The 19,945-nt window shown below is 42.0% G+C and overlaps 1 protein-coding gene across 1 annotated transcript; it reads right to left on the minus strand.

Annotated features, from left to right (window-relative positions):
- Positions 1–1,596: 1,596 nt before the first annotated feature.
- On the minus strand, positions 1,597–18,972 carry LOC109402179 (muscarinic acetylcholine receptor M4-like). The gene is made up of 2 exons (XM_029876921.2): positions 18,710–18,972; positions 1,597–12,933 (listed from the first exon to the last, which is right to left on the minus strand). The coding sequence occupies exons 1-2, from the start codon at positions 18,800–18,802 to the stop codon at positions 11,902–11,904; spliced, it is 1,125 nt and encodes a 374-aa protein (XP_029732781.1). The 5' UTR covers positions 18,803–18,972; the 3' UTR covers positions 1,597–11,901.
- Positions 18,973–19,945: the final 973 nt, after the last annotated feature.

A 19,945-nucleotide genomic window follows, 5' to 3' on the forward strand; every position in this document is an offset into this window, starting at 1 on the left:
AACTTGCTTTGTTGTCAATGCGAAACAAATTCGGTTCCGTTGACCCATTCTCACCCTCTTGAGGAGATGAGAATGGGTTAATTTTCATACAATTTTTAAGAAAATTGACGTACTCTAAATATTTTTTCATCATTTGTGCATGCATTACCAAAGATCACATTCCAGTGATCAAAAGACTTTTTCACGCAAAGAAGCAAAAGTTATTGAACAATGAATGTGAAAGTATGCATTTTTGACCCATTCTTACCACCAATGACTGTACATGGAAACATAAAGGAGTAGAGAAAAATAGGATGATTATGTTGGCACGTTTTATGACGAGAAATTCAGAACTTCCATAATGATGTTTCACGCAACTCTTTTAAAGAACAACTATCAAAAACAAACTAAAAAAATCCGGAATACAACACACCTTACAGAAAAGAATCGCACCTCGCAGGACAGACCCCCTTTCCACTACATTTCCTTTCGTGTGCTCTCTTGCCGTTTGATTGGGAGAGCGCTGATTAGTTTTCACTTGATTTCTTTCATGTTTTGTTCATTGTTCAGTCTTGCACCGGCCCCCCGTGTTCACCTTCCCCGTTCTTTCCCACCTCTTTTCACATCGATAGGAGTATAGGGAGGTGCTCCGCAGGGCTTTCTGTGACTGAGGATCACTAGCATCCTTTTGGGTTGTTTTGTATTTTTTGACTAAATAGAGCTTAAATTTACAGATTTTTTTTTTGTTTTGGTAAAAGAATAAACTTTCTCAATACATACTCGGTAACAATTATGAAGAATATATGAAAAATTATAGCACTAGACAGGTGTTTCTGATTGTGTATAAGAATTACTATACCTCTTTCACACTCTTTTCTCACTTTCACTTAGAAAAAAATAACATCAAATATGACCAGAACAAGCTATCATCGTGGTTAGACACTCATTCGTATTAAAATTTCATACGGGGTTCCCTCTAAACAGATCCTTCTCTAATTTCTATTTACAGAGAGAGACTAACTTCGGTGACGGTCCTCAACTCGAGCTAGTCGCTTCCATTCGAGTTGTGGACTTATTGCTTGATTAAAACATGATTCCTTTCACGTTGGGGGTGGGGGTTCTGTGTCTCTTTGTGTACGTGTGTGTGAGTGATGATTTCGAAACTTTATACACCTATTCACAGCGCGATGGAATCGTCTGGCAGTTAGCTATTTAAGTAGTAACAGAGTTTTACGCACAGTTAGTCACAGTAGTAAAGGGGCACATTTCCCACCAGACTATGCCATCGACTTCCTTTTTGTTTCTTTTGAAAATTGCCTATTTTATAGTTATACCGGTATTCACCCACTAGAGTTGTAAATTTTTACACTTTTTCTCTCGATTTTCCTCTGCATTGCATTGTTTGGTTCGACAAAATACGCCCGCCCATTCCGCAATTCAATCTCGTATCAAAACGAACCTACGTGTAACACAAAGATAAGGATTAACTGTATTGCTTATGCTATCGTTTGTTCTTTTACTTCTTTGTTTTTTGTTTCTTTTTGTTCCTACATCTGGCAAAGAAAATTGGATTCCATTAGCACTGCGGAAACCTTTTTGTTTTTTTGTTCTTGGCTAGCTTGGAAGCCCAGCCTTCCCTTGCGGCGTTAGCAGATAACGCTGCCGAGCTGTCTCCTGCGTGGAGTTCGATTAGACTGGTTTCAAGAGTGAGGGTAGGTCAAAAGAACAGTATTTGATTTATCGGAAAATCTAAGGTATCATGTATAATCAAATGCATCTCGCTATTTTCTTTTGATTGAAAAAATAGATAATCTTAAAAGAAATTTGTCATTGTTGAATTGGCATAGCTGGAAGCTTGGTGTCTAATGTTCTTATAGTTAACTTGAGAAACAGCCCAGATATTGAAGCATAAGGGGCTGTCCATAAACCACGTGGTCATTTTTTTGGGACTTTTCAACCCCCGCGTGGTCATTAGTCCATACAATTTTTTTTATTTGTCCATACAAAACGGTCATTGGCTTTTTTCACAGGCAGGGCTCATGAATGTATGAACAAAAAAAAAATTGAGAAAAAATCAGGGTCGCCTATTTTTCCGGAAAACTCAGGTGGATTTTTTTGTTTTCTCCTGACACTACTTACTTTGAAAAATCATAACTTAAGAATGAAGCATCATATAAACATAGTTTTTTCTGGAAAATAAATGCAAATTTTCTCAGAAATCCTGAAAAAATATGAAGTAGAAAAAGCTTTCCACAAAATTTTCCACCATTGAGAAAATTCATAACGAAAAGCCGGAAAACTATGTTCGAACTCGCGAAAAATTTTCAAAAAACTGTTTTTGAGAAGGTAATTTTATGAGCTTTGATCGCTGAAATTTCTGGAATGCACTTTATTTTTGTTCCTGAGTTATGGTCAATTTTGTGAAAAATGACCATGTTCGCATCTATTATATGTTCATTTTTCACAATATAGGTCATAACCCAGGAACGAAAAGAAAAGTGCATTCCAAAATTGTCTACGATCAAAGCTTATAAAATAACATTCTCAATTTTTTTTTTGAAAATTTTCCGCAAGTTCGGGCATAGTTTTTCCGGTTTTTTTTCTCAACTGTAGAACATTTTGTGGAAAACTTTTTCCAGATCATATTTTTTTGGATTTCTGGGAAAATCTGCTTTCATTTTCTAAAAAAAATCTTTGTTTCTATGATGCTTCGTACTTTAGTTATGATTTTTCAAAGTAAGTAGTGTCAGGGAAAAACATAAAAATTCCACCTTAGTTTTCCGGGAAAAACTGAGACCCTTCGGCCCAAACCCGTACGGTAATAAAAAATGCCCAATAACGTTCAGATTTCCTTAAAAATTTCTCGAAAAATGTGGAAAACTCCTGAACAAGTTTGAAAACTCTTTTCTAATTTTTTTAAACCTTACTAAGTTCCTTTCAAAATTTAAGAGGAAACATTTATTGAAATATCAAGAATAATTTCATCAGAAATTTATCAAGAGCTGAGATAACCATTCCTTTCATAAATGTTTCTGAAAGGGTTTTTCCAAAGTTCTAGAAATTCCAGAAATCCATCCACAGTTTTTGAAACTTCTCCAAGAAATCCTTCAGAAATTCAAAATCAAAATAAAGAAATGTTACAAAATTTCATTCAAAAATTTGCTTGAGGATTTCCTTCAGAAATGCCACTAAGGATTGTTGTGCAGAACTTCTCGAACGATTGTTTTAGGATATATTCCGTAGATTGGTTCAGAAATTCCTCTGCGAACATCGTCATGAACTTCTTGAGAGCTTCCTTCAGAATTTTTTTCTAGAGATTTCCCAAAAAATGTGTCATGATATTGTCTAGAAAACGTTCCATAGATTTCTTCAGTAATTCTTCCTAGGATACATCAATTTCTTCATAGTCTCTTTTGTAAAATCATTCACGGATTCCTTCAGGAATTTCTGCAAGCTTTCTTAAAAAAAAAACTTCCAGAATCCCGATTCTCCCACAAAATCTATCTATATATATAAAAATGTAGTGGCATACGTGGGACCGCGCATAACTTGCGAACGGGTGGACCGATTTTGATCGTCTTAGTTTTGTTCTGTAAGTTTTCACCCAAGGAAGGTTTATGAGGCAAAAAACATGGAAATATTGAGAGATTTTGAAAATCGATCTTCCATACATTTTGTGACCGGGGACTTGGTCTTGGATAGAAACTTGAAACGTCAAAAAACGCAGTAGGCAAGACAAAGTTTGCCGGGTACAGCTAGTTATCCATATTTTTTTTTAGAAATTCTAACTTAATTTGGGAATTCCTTCAGAAATTCTTCCACAAATTCTTTAAAAAAAATCATACAAGATACGTTGAGCTTTTTTTTAGGGGTTACCCCAGAGATCATAAAAAATAATCATCTTTCAGAAATTCCTCTACAGATTCTTCAAGAAGTTTCTCCAAGAATTCCTTTGGAAAAATCATCCATGTTTTGATTCTCAAACTGCTCCTAGATGTGTCCAAGATTTACTTTCAATTTGAGTGCTACTCAAATTCGGCATGTACTTGGTGTACTTTTAGGAATTTTTGGCTTTTCAGTCCGATTGTGGGATCAAAAACAACCTTATATAAGAGAACATAAGGTTGTTTTTGATCTTACACTCGGACTGAAAAGGCGAAAATCCTTAAAAAAAATCGGCTTGTAAAGTAAACCTACTTTAGATTCCTCACACATTTCTTCAAGAGTTACCCTAGAAAAGATATCCACGTAAATTTCTCTATTGATTAACGAAAAAAAAAACAACAGGATATTCTTTCGGAAAAATCTCCAAAGGTTTCTTCACAAATTCCTCCAGCGATTCCTTAAAAATTCAGATATTCATGATTCCAAAAATTTCTACAAACACTTCTTTAGAAAACCTTTTGGGGATTCTTTCAGAAAATGTTCTGGGTCGTGTAGGAAATTCATTAACGATTTCTTCAGACATTTTTCCAGGATTTTTTTTTTCAAAAATTTCTCTAGTGATTGCTTCTAGAGATTCCTCAAAAAACCACTACAAAATCCTTCAAGGATTCCTTCAGAAATTTATCCAGAGTGGCTTTTAGAGAATTTTCCATGCATTTTCAAAAGAACAAAACAGGGATCTTTTCCAAGGTATTAATTGCTTAACAAAATTTATAAATGATATTTTTTTCAGGAATATCTCCAGAATTTCCTTCAAAAACTCCTGTAGAGTTTTTTCTAGATTGTTTTTCAATGATACCATTGGAAAACCTTCAATGTTTTCTTTGGAAAATTATTCAGGGACACGAAACTCCTGGTGTGATTACATCAGAACTTCTTTGCAAGATTCATCAAGACATTCTCAAAATTTTTCCAATAGTTCATTGATTCATTCTCTACACATTCATCAAGAAATTTATCCAAGTCCTCTTGAAGAATATCTTCCATGGATTACTTGAGAAATTTCTCCAAAGTTTTCTTCAAAAGTTAGTCCAATGCAATTCTTATGGAGATTCACACAGTGATTTCATCAGAAAATTAGAAATTTACAATTCCTTCAGATTTTTTTTCCAAAAATACTGCTAGATTACAAAATCTTCTTTCTTTAGAAATTCGTTCAAAGATTCTTTCGTAAACTCTTCCAGGGATTGCCCAAGAATATCATTACCGCGATTCATCGTGAAGGTTCCTCTTAAAATGTATTTCTGAAGATTCCTGGAAGACTCTTGGATTCTTGGATTTTGCCCCAAGGATTCCTTTAGCGATTCCTTCAGGGATTTTTTCTTAGAATGTTTTCCTAAAAATCTTCCAGAAGTTTAGAAATCCAACCAAAGATGCTTTAAGAAATTCTTAAAACTATCATTTCAGAAATTATTGCATGGATTCCTTCGAGAATTCTTAAAAAATTCCTTCACTTACGTCGCCAGAAATATCTTCAGTGTTTCCTCCAGTAATTTCTACAGAAATTCCTCCCACAGACTCTTACATGACTCGTTCAGTGATTGCAGCAGCAGTTTCTTCAAAGATTTCTGAATAATTTCCTATTGAAAGAACTTCAGAATTGCCTCCTAGAATACCTCTCTAGAGTTGGCCTTTTTTTTTGCAAAATCAATCCGGGGTATGATTTCCAAAGTTTTATCTGGCAAATAACTCCTCGAGTGTTCTGCGAGAAATTATTTGCTCCCTCGGGCAAGTGGCCAGTTTTTGATCCGATTCAGAACAAAATTCATTGAAGGCTATTTTGAGCATTTTTTTGGTCATATTGGTCACTCTCCTGAATCTTTTTCCCCTGATTCCCTAGGGAAAGTGACTTTATTTTTAACTTTTCAAATTCGGGTTTATAATTTTTTTTAAAATTTAATCAATTTGTAATCGTTACATTAATACCAAAACAAAGTTGTTGAAGGATATCTCAATGATGTCTTCTGGATATTCTTTTGTTTAAGGATTCTCCAGAATATGCTTCGGAGATTCTTCTAAATTTTCAATCCAGCATTTCTTCTGAATTTTTTCCGGCATGTATCCAGCAATTTCTTAAGTGATTTTTCTAAAAATCCCTTCTAAGATTCCTCTAGATATATTTCCTCTGAATCTTCCAGAAGGACTTTTTCCCTGGAAATCCTTCTGTTTTTTTGTGTTTCATAAATTCGACAGATGACCTGTCTGAAATTTTCCAAAGAGTTCTATCTGCGATTTCAAATCGACTTTCTGGCGTTCTTCCTGAAATTGATTCTTGGATTTTTTTAAGAAATTGCGATTTTCCCAGATATTTCCCCTTAGACCCCTGCAGAACTTCCCCCCTCTGAATCTTCAAAGCGATGCTTCTGGGATCCTTCTGTTCCTCTGACGAAATTTATTTCTCAATAAGATCGTTTTGGGGTTTCCCCTGAATTTTCCTCTGGGATTCCTCCTGGGAGGCCCTTTTTAAGGAATTTCAGAAGGATCTGTAGGAGAAATTACAGAAGGAATTTCTTGGAGATTATTAAGACGAACTGCTTGGGGAATCTGTGATGATTTTTTTTAAATTCCTTAAAAAACAAGTTGGATTTGAATTGTGTTTTAGTCTGGGACTGTACAGTTTTTTTTCCGCCAATCATATCAAAGTATTGTCAAATAATTTTCAGCAATTTCTTTAAAAATCTCTTAGTATACAGTTGAAGTTTCGAACGATTTCACCAGTAATTCCTCCAGAATTTTATCCATAAAAATCTCGCAAAGAACAGTTTCTCCAGAAATTCCCATAAGATCACTACGGAAAATGCTGGGGTTCAAGAACCGACCAATACACTTTCAATACTTTTGCCAATTATTTTCTACAGTATTCCTCAGCATCCTGAAGAACGTATATCGTACTTCCGGAATTTCTAGCTGTTTCATGTTTCCAACTTCTTGAAATTTGTTTCCACAGTTTTGAAAATTTTCAAAATTTTCGTCTAGTTTAGTCTAACCAGATTTAAACTAATACAAACATCTTTCAGAAAAATGTAAATAATAGTTTCATAGCAACTATCGCATGCTTGTATTCTGGATACGTTCTGGAGAAACTCCACGAAACCTTTGGTTTCTTCCAGGGTTAAGCTCTTTATCTCAGAAATGCTTTTCCGGATTTTGCCAGGATATGCCATCCTGATTTTCTAAGGCATGTTTCCCGGGTATTCTGTAGGCATTCTCCCTAAGATTCCTTCAAGTCTTGTCTTGGGAGAACTTTCTTTAAGATTTTCTGGAAAAATCCGAGAAGGAATTCTTGGAGGAATCCCTGCAAAAATTTCTGGAGGAATCCACGTAGAAATTCCTGGAAGTATTTCAGAAGAAATTTCCGAAAGATTTTTTGTAGAAGTTAATGATAGAATTCCTGGAGGAATTTCCGAAGTAATTGTTTGAGGAATTTTTGGAGAAATATTTAAGGTTCCCTGGAGAAGTTCCTGGAGGATTTTCTGAAGGAATATCTAAATAATTCCTTGGAGAATCCATGTTTGCATTCCGGGAGGTTTTTCTGGGGAAATTTCTGAAAGTTATTTTGGAGAAATAACTGGAGGAATTCCTAGAAAAATTCTTTAAGGAATTTCTGGACAAATATTTAGGGCTTCTTGGAGGCATTCCTGGAAGAATGCGTGGAGGAACTCTTCAAAGAGTTTTTGAAAGATTTTTTTTGAGGAATTTCTGAAGAAACTCATGGATGAATCTAAGGAGAAATTCCCGAATAAATTCCTGGATTTATTTCTGGAGGGATCCATGGAGGTACCCCTGGAGGAATGCCTGGAAGAATTCCTAGAAAAGTTCCGTGAGAAATTGATTAAGGATTATTTGGAGGAATCCGTGGAGGAATTCCTGGAGGTCATTCCTTGAGGATTCTCTGGAAGAATTCTTGCAGAAACTCCTAGGGGATTTCTGGAGGAATCCCTGGAAGAATTCCTGGAGATATTTCTGGAGGATTTTTTGAGGAATTTCTGAAAAAAATATGGATAAGGGATCTATCCTTTTCTGAATAAATTCCTTGAGCATTTCCTGGAGGATCGATGGAGGAATCGCTGGAGGAATTTTTCGAGAAATTCCAGGTTTCCGTTTAGGATTCTCTGGAGAAATTCTTCGCGGAATTCCTCGAGAAATTCCAAGTGGGATTCTTGGAAGAGTTCCGGGAGACACTCCTTTAGGATTCGCCGGAAGAAATTATGGAGAAATCCCTGGAGGAATTTCTGGACGAATTCCTGGAGGAATTTCTGGAAAAATTTATGAGGAATTTCTGAAGAAATTCACGGAATCCTTGGAGGAATTTCTCGGGGAATTCCAGGAGGAATTCGTGGAAGAGTTCCGTGAGAAATTCCATAAGGATTTTCTGGAGGAATTCATGGAGCAATTCCCGGAGGAATCCCTGGAGGAATTAGTTGAGAAATTTTTGGAGAAATATATGAGGCTTCCTGGAGAAATTTCTGGAGGAATGTCTGCAGGAACTCTTCGAGAAATTTCTGAAGGAATTCTTGCAGGAATTCCTGAAGCAATTCCTGAAGCAATTCCTGGAAAATATCCTGGAGAAATTCCCTGAGGGTTCCGTGGAGGATTCTCTGGAGGAATTTCTCGCGGAATTCCTGGAGGAATTCTTGGAAGGGCTCCGGGAGAACTTCCTTCAGGAATTTCTGGAGGAATTCGTGGAGGAATTCCTGGAAGAAATCCCTGGAGGCTTCTTGGAGGAATGTCTGAATGAACTCATCGGGGAGTTTCTAAAGGAATGCTTGGTTGTATTTCTTGCGGATTTTTTGGAGGAATTTCTGAAGAAATTCATTATTGAATCCCTGCAGGAATTCCTGATGAAATTCCTGAAAAAAAAAAACTCGGAAAAATTTCTGGAGAAATCCAAGGAGGATTGCCTAGAGGAGTTCCTCGCAGAATTCCTAGAGGAATTCTTCGAAGAGTTCCGGAAGACATTCCTTTAGGTTTCTCTGGAGGAATGCTGCCCGGGAAGAGGTCAAGTACTGATGATCAAAATGTGATATTGGTTTGTTTGAGATAAGAAGTAAAACTACTGAAAATAATAGCAAAAATTTGTTCTTGAACCATCCAACCAATAGCAAAACTTGATATTTAAAGATCAATCAAATAGTTCACTGCTATTGGTTAGATGTTACCAAGAGCTAAATGTGCTATGATGATTATGTTCCAGGAGTAAAATTGAGATATTATTTTCAGTACTTTTACCTCTTATCTCAAACAAACAAATATTACTTTTCGATCTCCGTATCAAAATATGCTATTATTGAGCTTTTTCACTCTGCTCGGGTGGCAGAAATTCCTAGAGGATTTTCAGAAAACCTAGAGGTTTTCCTGGAAGAATTTCTTAAGAAATTGATGGGAGAAACCCCTGAGGAAATTCCTGGGAAATTCTGGAAAATCCTAAAGGAATCCATAGAGGATTCCCTGGAGGAATTCTTGGAAGAGTTACGGGAGACATTCCTTTAGGATTCTCTGGAGGAATTCGGGCAGAAAATTCTAGAGGCATTTCTGGAGGAATCCCTGGAGGAATTTCTGGAGGAATATCTGGAGGAATATCTGGAGGAATATCTGGAGGAATATCTGGTGGAATTTCCGAAGGAATTCCTGGAGCAATTCCTGGAGCAATTTCTGAAGGTATTCCTGGAGAAATTTCTGAAAGAATTTCTGGAGGAATTTCAGAAGAACTTTCTGAAGAAATTCATGGATGAATCCCTGGAAGAATTCCTGCAGAAATTGCTTGAGAATTTCCTAGATTTTTTCCTGGAGGAATCCATGGAGGCATCCCTGGTGGAATTTCTCATGGAATTCCAGGAGAAATTCCTGGAAGACATCCATGAGAAATTCCTTTGGGATTTTCTAGAGGAATCCGTTGAGCAATTCCTGTAGGAAATATTGGGAGAATTCTGGCAGACATTCCTAGAGGATATTTCCTAGAGGAAATTTCTGGAGGAACCTCTGGAGGAATTCTTGGTGTATTTACTTGGTAAATTATTTGAGGTATCTGGAGAAATATATGAGGCTTTCTAGAAATAATCCAGGAGAAATTCCTGGAGGAATCCGTGGAGGATTCGCTGGAGGAATTCCTCACGGAATTCCTGGAAGACTTTTGGAAAAAATTCTGAAGGATTCCGTGGAGGAATTCCCGGAGGAAATCCTTGGGGGCATCTTGGAGGAATTTATGGAGGAATTCCTGGAAGAGTTTTTGGGGAATTCCTGGATGATCTATCTAGGAATTCTAGGAAATCTAGGAATTCTGACTCAATCTAGAGTCTTCACTAATTCTAGCATCACTTATTGTCCAAGATTTAAATTCTTTCACAACGACATTTGTTTTGTATGATTGATAAATTTCTCAATTTTTTTCAATAGTATGTGATACGTTTATAAAATTTTATAAGAGTCGAGATAATGAATTCATATTATAGTTTCGCATTGCCTTGAAATCATCACCAGCCGAAGCCTTCTCCAAAATTCCAATATGAAGTACCTGGTGATGCAAGCACAGCACGTCGAAACCCCTTCTTGGGAATTCATATCACGCCCTACACCTTGATTCTATTTTGCACCATGATCATATATTGCACTACCATTGTTGTGCCCCCCCCCCCCTAAGCAAGAACCCTGCGCACGTCAGTGACATGGATTTGTACTTTCAGCAGCTTTTGAAAAATGATTCATGAACTTGGACGAATCTGCGGGAAATTCTACCTGAAACTACCAAAGTATCCGACTAGAAAAATCTATCATGTTTATAACACAGTGTGTTATGATGTAAAGACATTTTTCTATAACTTATTATGTTATAAACTAGGTGCAGGATGATGTTAAAATAACTGAAATTGTAGCAAAAAGTGCACCTGTCTAATCAAAATAATAACCTATTTTGTTATGATCCGATCAATATTATAACAAAATATGATATAAGCTTTAGCTTCAAGAAAACTAGTTCCTATCATATTTTGATACAATTGTACAAAATGATTTTCTGAATGTCAAGTAATTGAAACTAAATTATTTCACAATGAGTTACTAAACAACATTTATAACATAGTATGATATAATTGAGATATAATATATTTAAACCCCAAAGATATTAAAACTTGGTTATATCACAATGAGTTACAAATATCAGGGTTTGTTATAATAATGTTTCATTTTTGTTAGAATCTTGTAGTCGGGTAAACATCTTCCATCCATTACACAATAGTTTATGAAGAAATAAGTATTCTACATTGTGTGAAAGATAATGATTCGAGAACAAAACTAAATCGCTTTTATATCTCACTCTCTGAACCAGTCTAATCCTATCCGGCCGGCGACGGATGCGACGGCATAGCGCGGGAGAAGCCTGGATACTCCAAGCTGCCTCTCATCAACGCCACCCGAAAGTACACTGCTGGTGCTTCGTATAAAATTTGCGAGTATGTTTCATCGTGTGCCTAACTAGTTGCTCTCTTGTACCTTTTCTACCATTGCATTGTAACCGCCCGGTAGAAAGAAAATGATAGAAAAATTCCCATTCTTTTCCCCCACTGAATTGTGACGGGTGGGTGGGATGTTGGCTTCTTATCCCGAAAGAGGGAAGAAAAGGTGCGACTCCGCATAAAAAAAAAACATCTGCCGGAGTTCAGCTAGGGTGGTGTGGTCTTTTGATTCTCCTCTCGCCGTTGTTGTGCCTAGATACCTATTGGTGTTTGAATGTGTTGTGTCAGATGGTCTCGGTGCCTCATCTTTCAGTGCATTGTCGGTGCGAAAAGGAAAGGCCTTGTAGTGGAAGAAACGTCACACCTGGACGCGCTTCGCTGGTGGGTTTCCGTGGGTAGAGTAGGGGGGTTATCGAAGGTAGCCTCCGCGGTAACCGCCCCCACCCAACTGTGCGCCGCTGACCGCACGTTCCGTCGCTTTCTCGATGCTTCGGGAAACGCAACGGTAGCAGCACACGTACGCCAAACATCACTTGAACAGGATCCTCCGGAAGGCCCTCCGGAAGTCCTTGTTGAAGATGGTGTAGATGGCTGGGTTCAGAGCCGAATTCATGTAACCCAACCAGAAGGCCAACGAGAAAGCAAAATCCGGTATGTGGCAGTCCTTACACACCGGAACCAAAATGTAAAGGAAGAAAAATGGCAACCAGCAGGCAATGAAACTTCCCATGATCAACCCTAGGATCAGCGTCGCTCGCTTCTCTTTCTTCCGCGCTATCCGTCGCTTCTCCTTCTCCGGGTCCCGTGGTTTCGGTTTTGGCAGTGCAGGTTCCAATTCGCTACACGCACTATCGTTCGCTTTGGCCGATATCGATATGGCCTGACCTCCCATCGCTGCCGGTCCCACTCCTGCACAATTCCCTCTCGCGTTATTGTTCTTATTGCGACCCTTACCTACTCGTTTGCCGAAAATTGGTTGACACAGCCTAAACTTCAGCGGTTTCACCACCGCACATCTACTTATCACCCCCGAATCGGAACTCGACGGATCAAATTCGCTAACCATGTCCGTTTCGATCCCTACCGAAAGTGCTCTATTCCTAGCTAAACCCGGACTAACCACCGCCCCCGAACTGCTTCCACTGGCCGCCGCTCCGTTGTTCCCTCTCAGCAATGGCAGTGACGTGAGCCCGATCCCCGGTTTTCCCACCTTGAGCGTATCCTTCATCTCCAATACGGCCGCCGCATGGTCGTGATCGGCCGCCTCGCTGGTGGACATATCCGACGCAAAGTCGCACGTCACCGTCGGGATCGACATCTGCGCTGGTCCACCTGGACCCGCCCCTCCTGCCAGCCCCCGCGGCGGAGGCTCTATCGTCGCTATCTGCTGCTGGTGCTGCTGGCTGGGGCCACTACTTAGGTTGTTATTGTTGTTACTATTGGCGGTGGCGTACTGGCCATTGCCGTTCACTGAAGACGCCGGAGCCACCGCAACGGCCGACATCGATGAGGCACTGGGAAGCGATGGCATCGGGTTCGCCGGACGCGTGAAGCTTGTGTCCTGGAAGAGGAAAGGGAAGAGAAAGGATTGATATAAATTTCTAAATTTTCGGGTACTTGAGATTCTTGAGAGCTTTGTGAACGAAACTGCACACGTCTGGGCGAAGCCTTTCCAAGCTTCTGGGCGAAGCCTTTCCAAGCTTCTGGGCGAAGCCTTTCCAAGCTTCTGGGCGAAGCCTTTCCAAGCTTCTGGGCGAAGCCTTGACAAGCTACTGGGCGAAGCCTTGGCAAGCTACTGGGCGAAGCCTTGGCAAGCTTCTGGACGAAGCCTTGGCAAGCTTCTGGACGAAGCCTTGGCAAGCTTCTGGACGAAGCCTTGGCAAGCTTCTGGACGAAGCCTTGGCAAGCTTCTGGACGAAGCCTTGGCAAGCTTCTGGACGAAGCCTTGGCAAGCTTCTGGACGAAGCCTTGGCAAGCTTCTGGACGAAGCCTTGGCAAGCTTCTGGACGAAGCCTTGGCAAGCTTCTGGACGAAGCCTTGGCAAGCTTCTGGACGAAGCCTTGGCAAGCTTCTGGACGAAGCCTTGGCAAGCTTCTGGACGAAGCCTTGGCAAGCTTCTGGACGAAGCCTTGGCAAGCTTCTGGACGAAGCCTTGGCAAGCTTCTGGACGAAGCCTTGGCAAGCTTCTGGACGAAGCCTTGGCAAGCTTCTGGACGAAGCCTTGGCAAGCTTCTGGACGAAGCCTTGGCAAGCTTCTGGACGAAGCCTTGGCAAGCTTCTGGACGAAGCCTTGGCAAGCTTCTGGACGAAGCCTTGGCAAGCTTCTGGACGAAGCCTTGGCAAGCTTCTGGACGAAGCCTTGGCAAGCTTCTGGACGAAGCCTTGGCAAGCTTCTGGACGAAGCCTTGGCAAGCTTCTGGACGAAGCCTTGGCAAGCTTCTGGACGAAGCCTTGGCAAGCTTCTGGACGAAGCCTTGGCAAGCTTCTGGACGAAGCCTTGGCAAGCTTCTGGACGAAGCCTTGGCAAGCTTCTGGACGAAGCCTTGGCAAGCTTCTGGACGAAGCCTTGGCAAGCTTCTGGGCGAAGCCTTGGCAAGCTTCTGGGCGAAGCCTTGGCAAGCTTCTGGGCGAAGCCTTGGCAAGCTTCTGGACGAAGCCTTGGCAAGCTTCTGGACGAAGCCTTGGCAAGCTTCTGGACGAAGCCTTGGCAAGCTTCTGGACGAAGCCTTGGCAAGCTTCTGGACGAAGCCTTGGCAAGCTTCTGGACGAAGCCTTGGCAAGCTTCTGGACGAAGCCTTGGCAAGCTTCTGGACGAAGCCTTGGCAAGCTTCTGGACGAAGCCTTGGCAAGCTTCTGGACGAAGCCTTGGCAAGCTTCTGGACGAAGCCTTGGCAAGCTTCTGGACGAAGCCTTGGCAAGCTTCTGGACGAAGCCTTGGCAAACTTCTGGACGAAGCCTTTCCAAGCTTCCAGGCGAAGCCTTTCCAAGCTTCCAGGCGAAGCCTTTCCAAGCTACCAGGTGAAGCTATTCAAATTTTCAGCTTCTATGAAAGAAGCTATCAGATTCAGAGAGTCAACCCTTGAGTATCTTCAAGGAAAGCTTTTCATGATTTTGCCAGACATGCTCTCTAAGCTTCTTTGGATGAAGCTTTCCAAGCTTTTGCGAGAGAAACTGTACTAGTGTCTGAGGAAAAGCTTTCAGCTTCTGAGAGAGAAGCCTTCAGCTTCTGAGAGAGAAGCTTTCAGCTTCTGAGAGAGAAGCTTTCAGCTTCTGAGAGAGAAGCTTTCAGCTTCTGAGAGAGAAGCTTTCAGCTTTTAAGAGAGAAGCTTTCAGCTTCTGAGAGAGAAGTTTTCAGCTTCTGCCGAGAGACGCTTTCAGCTTCTGCCGAGAGAAGCTTTCAGCTTCTGCCGAGAGAAGCTTCCAGCTTCTGCCGAGAGAAGCTTTCAGCTTCTGCCGAGAGAAGCTTTCAGCTTCTGCCGAGAGAAGCTTTCAGCTTCTGCCGAGAGAAGCTTTCAGCTTCTGCCGAGAGAAGCTTTCAGCTTCTGCCGAGAGAAGCTTTCAGCTTCTGCCGAGAGAAGCTTTCAGCTTCTGCCGAGAGAAGCTTTCAGCTTCTGCCGAGAGAAGCTTTCAGCTTCTGCCGAGAGAAGCTTTCAGCTTCTGCCGAGAGAAGCTTTCAGCTTCTGCCGAGAGAAGCTTTCAGCTTCTGCCGAGAGAAGCTTTCAGCTTCTGCCGAGAGAAGCTTTCAGCTTCTGCCGAGAGAAGCTTTCAGCTTCTGCCGAGAGAAGCTTTCAGCTTCTGCCGAGAGAAGCTTTCAGCTTCTGCCGAGAGAAGCTTTCAGCTTCTGCCGAGAGAAGCTTTCAGCTTCTGCCGAGAGAAGCTTGCAGCTTCTGCCGAGAGAAGCTTTCAGCTTCTGCCGAGAGAAGCTTTCAGCTTCTGCCGAGAGAAGCTTTCAGCTTCTGCCGAGAGAAGCTTTCAGCTTCTGCCGAGAGAAGCTTTCAGCTTCTGCCGAGAGAAGCTTTCAGCTTCTGCCGAGAGAAGCTTTCAGCTTCTGCCGAGAGAAGCTTTCAGCTTCTGCCGAGAGAAGCTTTCAGCTTCTGCCGAGAGAAGCTTTCAGCTTCTGCCGAGAGAAGCTTTCAGCTTCTGCCGAGAGAAGCTTTCAGCTTCTGCCGAGAGAAGCTTTCAGCTTCTGCCGAGAGAAGCTTTCAGCTTCTGCCGAGAGAAGCTTTCAGCTTCTGCCGAGAGAAGCTTTCAGCTTCTGCCGAGAGAAGCTTTCAGCTTCTGCCGAGAGAAGCTTTCAGCTTCTGCGAGAGAAGCTTTCAGCTTCTGCCGAGAGAAGCTTTCAGCTTCTGCCGAGAGAAGCTTTCAGCTTCTGCCGAGAGAAGCTTTCAGCTTCTGCCGAGAGAAGCTTTCAGCTTCTGCCGAGAGAAGCTTTTAGCTTCTGCCGAGAGAAGCTTTCAGCTTCTGCCGAGAGAAGCTTTCAGCTTCTGCCGAGAGAAGCTTTCAGCTTCTGCCGAGAGAAGCTTTCAGCTTCTGCCGAGAGAAGCTTTCAGCTTCTGCCGAGAGAAGCTTTCAGCTTCTGCCGAGAGAAGCTTTCAGCTTCTGCCGAGAGAAGCTTTCAGCTTCTGCCGAGAGAAGCTTTCAGCTTCTGCGAGAGAAGCTTTCAGCTTCTGCGAGAGGAGCTTTCAGCTTCTGCGAGAGAAGCTTTCAGCTTCTGCGAGAGAAGCTTTCAGCTTCTGCGAGAGAAGCTTTCAGCTTCTGCGAGAGAAGCTTTCAGCTTCTGCGAGAGAAGCTTTCAGCTTCTGCGAGAGAAGCTTTCAGCTTCTGCGAGAGAAGCTTTCAGCTTCTGCGAGAGAAGCTTTCAGCTTCTGCGAGAGAAGCTTTCAGCTTCTGCGAGAGAAGCTTTCAGCTTCTGCGAGAGAAGCTCTCAGCTTTTACCGAGGGAAGCTTCCAGCTTCTGCGAGAGAAGCTTTCAGCTTCTGCGAGAGAAGCTTTCTGCTTCTGCGAGAGAAGCTTTCAGCTTCTGCGAGAGAAGCTTTCAGCTTCTGCGAGAGAAGCTTTCAGCTTCTGCGAGAGAAGCTTTCAGCTTCTGCGAGAGAAGCTTTCAGCTTCTGCGAGAGAAGCTTTCAGCTTCTGCGAGAGAAGCTTTCAGCTTCTGCGAGAGAAGCTTTCAGCTTCTGCGAGAGAAGCTTTCAGCTTCTGCGAGAGAAGCTCTCAGCTTTTACCGAGAGAAGCTTTCAGCTTCTGCGAGAGAAGCTTTCAGCTTCTGCGAGAGAAGCTTTCAGCTTCTGCGAAAGAAGCTTTTAGCTTCTGTGAGAGAAGCTTTCAGCTTCTGCGAGAGAAGCTTTCAGCTTCTGCGAGAGAAGCTTTCAGCTTCTGCGAGAGAAGCTTTCAGCTTCTGCGAGAGAAGCTTTCAGCTTCTGCGAGAGAAGCTTTCAGCTTCTGCGAGAGAAGCTTTCAGCTTCTGCGAGAGAAGCTTTCAGCTTCTGCGAGAGAAGCTTTCAGCTTCTGCGAGAGAAGCTTTCAGCTTCTGCGAGAGAAGCTTTCAGCTTCTGCGAGAGAAGCTTTCAGCTTCTGCGAGAGAAGCTTTCAGCTTCTGCGAGAGAAGCTTTCAGCTTCTGCGAGAGAAGCTTTCAGCTTCTGCGAGAGAAGCTTTCAGCTTCTGCGAGAGAAGCTTTCAGCTTCTGCGAGAGAAGCTTTCAGCTTCTGCGAGAGAAGCTTTCAGCTTCTGCGAGAGAAGCTTTCAGCTTCTGCGAGAGAAGCTTTCAGCTTCTGCGAGAGAAGCTTTCAGCTTCTGCGAGAGAAGCTTTCAGCTTCTGCGAGAGAAGCTTTCAGCTTCTGCGAGAGAAGCTTTCAGCTTCTGCGAGAGAAGCTCTCAGCTTTTACCGAGAGAAGCTTTCAGCTTCTGCGAGAGAAGCTTTCTGCTTCTGCGAGAGAAGCTTTCAGCTTCTGCGAGAGAAGCTCTCAGCTTTTACCGAGAGAAGCTTTCAGCTTCTGCGAGAGAAGCTTTCAGCTTCTGCGAGAGAAGCTTTCAGCTTCTGCGAGAGAAGCTTTCAGCTTCTGCGAAAGAAGCTTTTAGCTTCTGCGAGAGAAGCTTTCAGCTTCTGCGAGAGAAGCTTTCAGCTTCTGCGAGAGAAGCTTTCAGCTTCTGCGAGAGAAGCTTTCAGCTTCTGCGAGAGAAGCTTTCAGCTTCTGCGAGAGAAGCTTTCAGCTTCTGCGAGAGAAGCTTTCAGCTTCTGCGAGAGAAGCTTACAGCTTCTGCGAGAGAAGCTTTCAGCTTCTGCGAGAGAAGCTTTCAGCTTCTGCGAGAGAAGCTTTCAGCTTCTGCGAGAGAAGCTTTCAGCTTCTGCGAGAGAAGCTTTCAGCTTCTGCGAGAGAAGCTTTCAGCTTCTGCGAGAGAAGCTTTCAGCTTCTGCGAGAGAAGCTTTCAGCTTCTGCGAGAGAAGCTTTCAGCTTCTGCGAGAGAAGCTCTCAGCTTTTACCGAGAGAAGCTTTCAGCTTCTGCGAGAGAAGCTTTCAGCTTCTGCGAGAGAAGCTTTCAGCTTCTGCGAGAGAAGCTTTCAGCTTCTGCGAGAGAAGCTTTCAGCTTCTGCGAGAGAAGCTTTCAGCTTCTGCGAGAGAAGCTTTCGGCTTCTGCGAGAGAAGCTTTCAGCTTCTGCGAGAGAAGCTTTCAGCTTCTGCGAGAGAAGCTTTCAGCTTCTGCGAGAGAAGCTTTCAGCTTCTGCGAGAGAAGCTTTCAGCTTCTGCGAGAGAAGCTTTCAGCTTCTGCGAGAGAAGCTTTCAGCTTCTGCGAGAGAAGCTTTCAGCTTCTGCGAGAGAAGCTTTCAGCTTCTGCGAGAGAAGCTCTCAGCTTTTACCGAGAGAAGCTTTCAGCTTCTGCGAGAGAAGCTTTCAGCTTCTGCGAGAGAAGCTTTCAGCTTCTGCGAGAGAAGCTTTAAGCTTCTGCCGAGAGAAGCTCTCAGCTTTTCGAGAGAAGTTTTCAGCATCTGCGGAAGGAGCTATTCACTTTTTTTTGAGAAACCATCTAGCTTCTGTGAATTAATCTTTAAATTTCAAATTCTGGTTCTTGATCCATAAGCAGTCGTGTTGCATTTCATAACAATTAAATTTCCGAAATAAATCCATCAATTCTAATTAGTTCCATAACGTTCCCGTCGGTTCTACTAATATGCAACGCGTTCCAGTTGCCTTCCAATCACTGCAATAATTATTCACAGCCCTGTGATCAATCACCCGAAGCGTAAACCCAGTAAAACCCGAATCAAAATTGCTAATTGAAACATTTCCCCAATGAATAAATCACTCCCACCCCGCGTACGTCGTTCAACCGTGCAACCTACCTGCTCGCTGGGCGGTTTGAGCGGCTTCTTCCGGATCCCCCGTCGTGCCCGGGCCTTCGCCGCGTAGTAGATCCTAATGTAGACGAACACCATGATGCAGCTGGGAATGTAGAACGACCCGAGCGCCGAGTACAGCACGTAGCCAATGTCTTGACTCAACTGTAAGGAAAGATGGAGAAAAAATGTTGGGAAAGAGTTAGAAAGCGAAACGTTAGGAAATCACTTGCAGTAGATTGAGAAATGGGGGAAAATATTTGTTGGACAGTTGTGGAGTTGTATTGCGCCTTTACACACTTCCTCAACGTTTTTTTATAGCAAACGGATTGCTGCACTATGGCGTATTTTGACTGAATACTAAGCAAAGTTGCTATGAGTAAATGACAAAAATTTAGTTTTATACATAATTTTATTCCTTAAATATAACACTACTATGGATAAATGAGTCCGACTTACGTTATTTTGTGTTTCCATCTATTTCATTTTGTGTATTTCCTTCTATTTTCCTATTAATTTCCTTTTCTTTATTATATTTCATTTTACTCATTTTTTGTTTCATTTCTCATTTTTTTTGTTTTGTTCATTTTATTTTGTATTGTTAATTCACATTTTTCATTTTAAATCCATTTCATCTATTTTTTTTTTATCTTTTTGATCTTTGATTAAAGGCGTCTTTTGTGAATTTTGAACATTTGTTTTTCAAGGGTGCCTTAACCAATCTGCCTTCTAAAACGGCGATCGAAGTTTCAATTCAAGAGCAATCGTTCGAGTACACACGAGAACGAATGGCGTTTAGTTTTGTGTACGGGGGTGGGTGCAATTCGAAAAATCGGAAAGTAAGGATGTCTGGGTTCAGATTTTCCAACCAGAGCAGCTCGAGCGACACTTAATTTTATTAATCTTTTCGACATTTTTCGTTCGTTCGTTCACTTTAACGGCGATCCCCGTGCTCCTCGGGGCGGAATAATTCAAACAGCACTCTTGAACTTGATTTGTTTGGGCGCTTATAATTCGTTGGGGTATTTCGAGGAGATTGCTTATGATGAGAAAAGTGGAGCCAGCAGCTGTATCGAGTGGCAGTCCAAGCGCCCGCTCGCCTCTGAAGGGGTTTCCCGTCATGGAATGCTTTGGGAAAACTCCCGTCCATCCAGCACTTTTGCTCTAATTGTCTTAATTTGCTGAAATTAATTTTCATTTTACTCGATGTAATTTATTAACCGGGCGATCGTAAGCTAGCTG

The sequence above is a fragment of the Aedes albopictus genome, chromosome 1, assembly GCF_035046485.1.
Source record: "Aedes albopictus strain Foshan chromosome 1, AalbF5, whole genome shotgun sequence".
NCBI classification, from domain to species: Eukaryota; Metazoa; Arthropoda; class Insecta; order Diptera; family Culicidae; genus Aedes; species Aedes albopictus.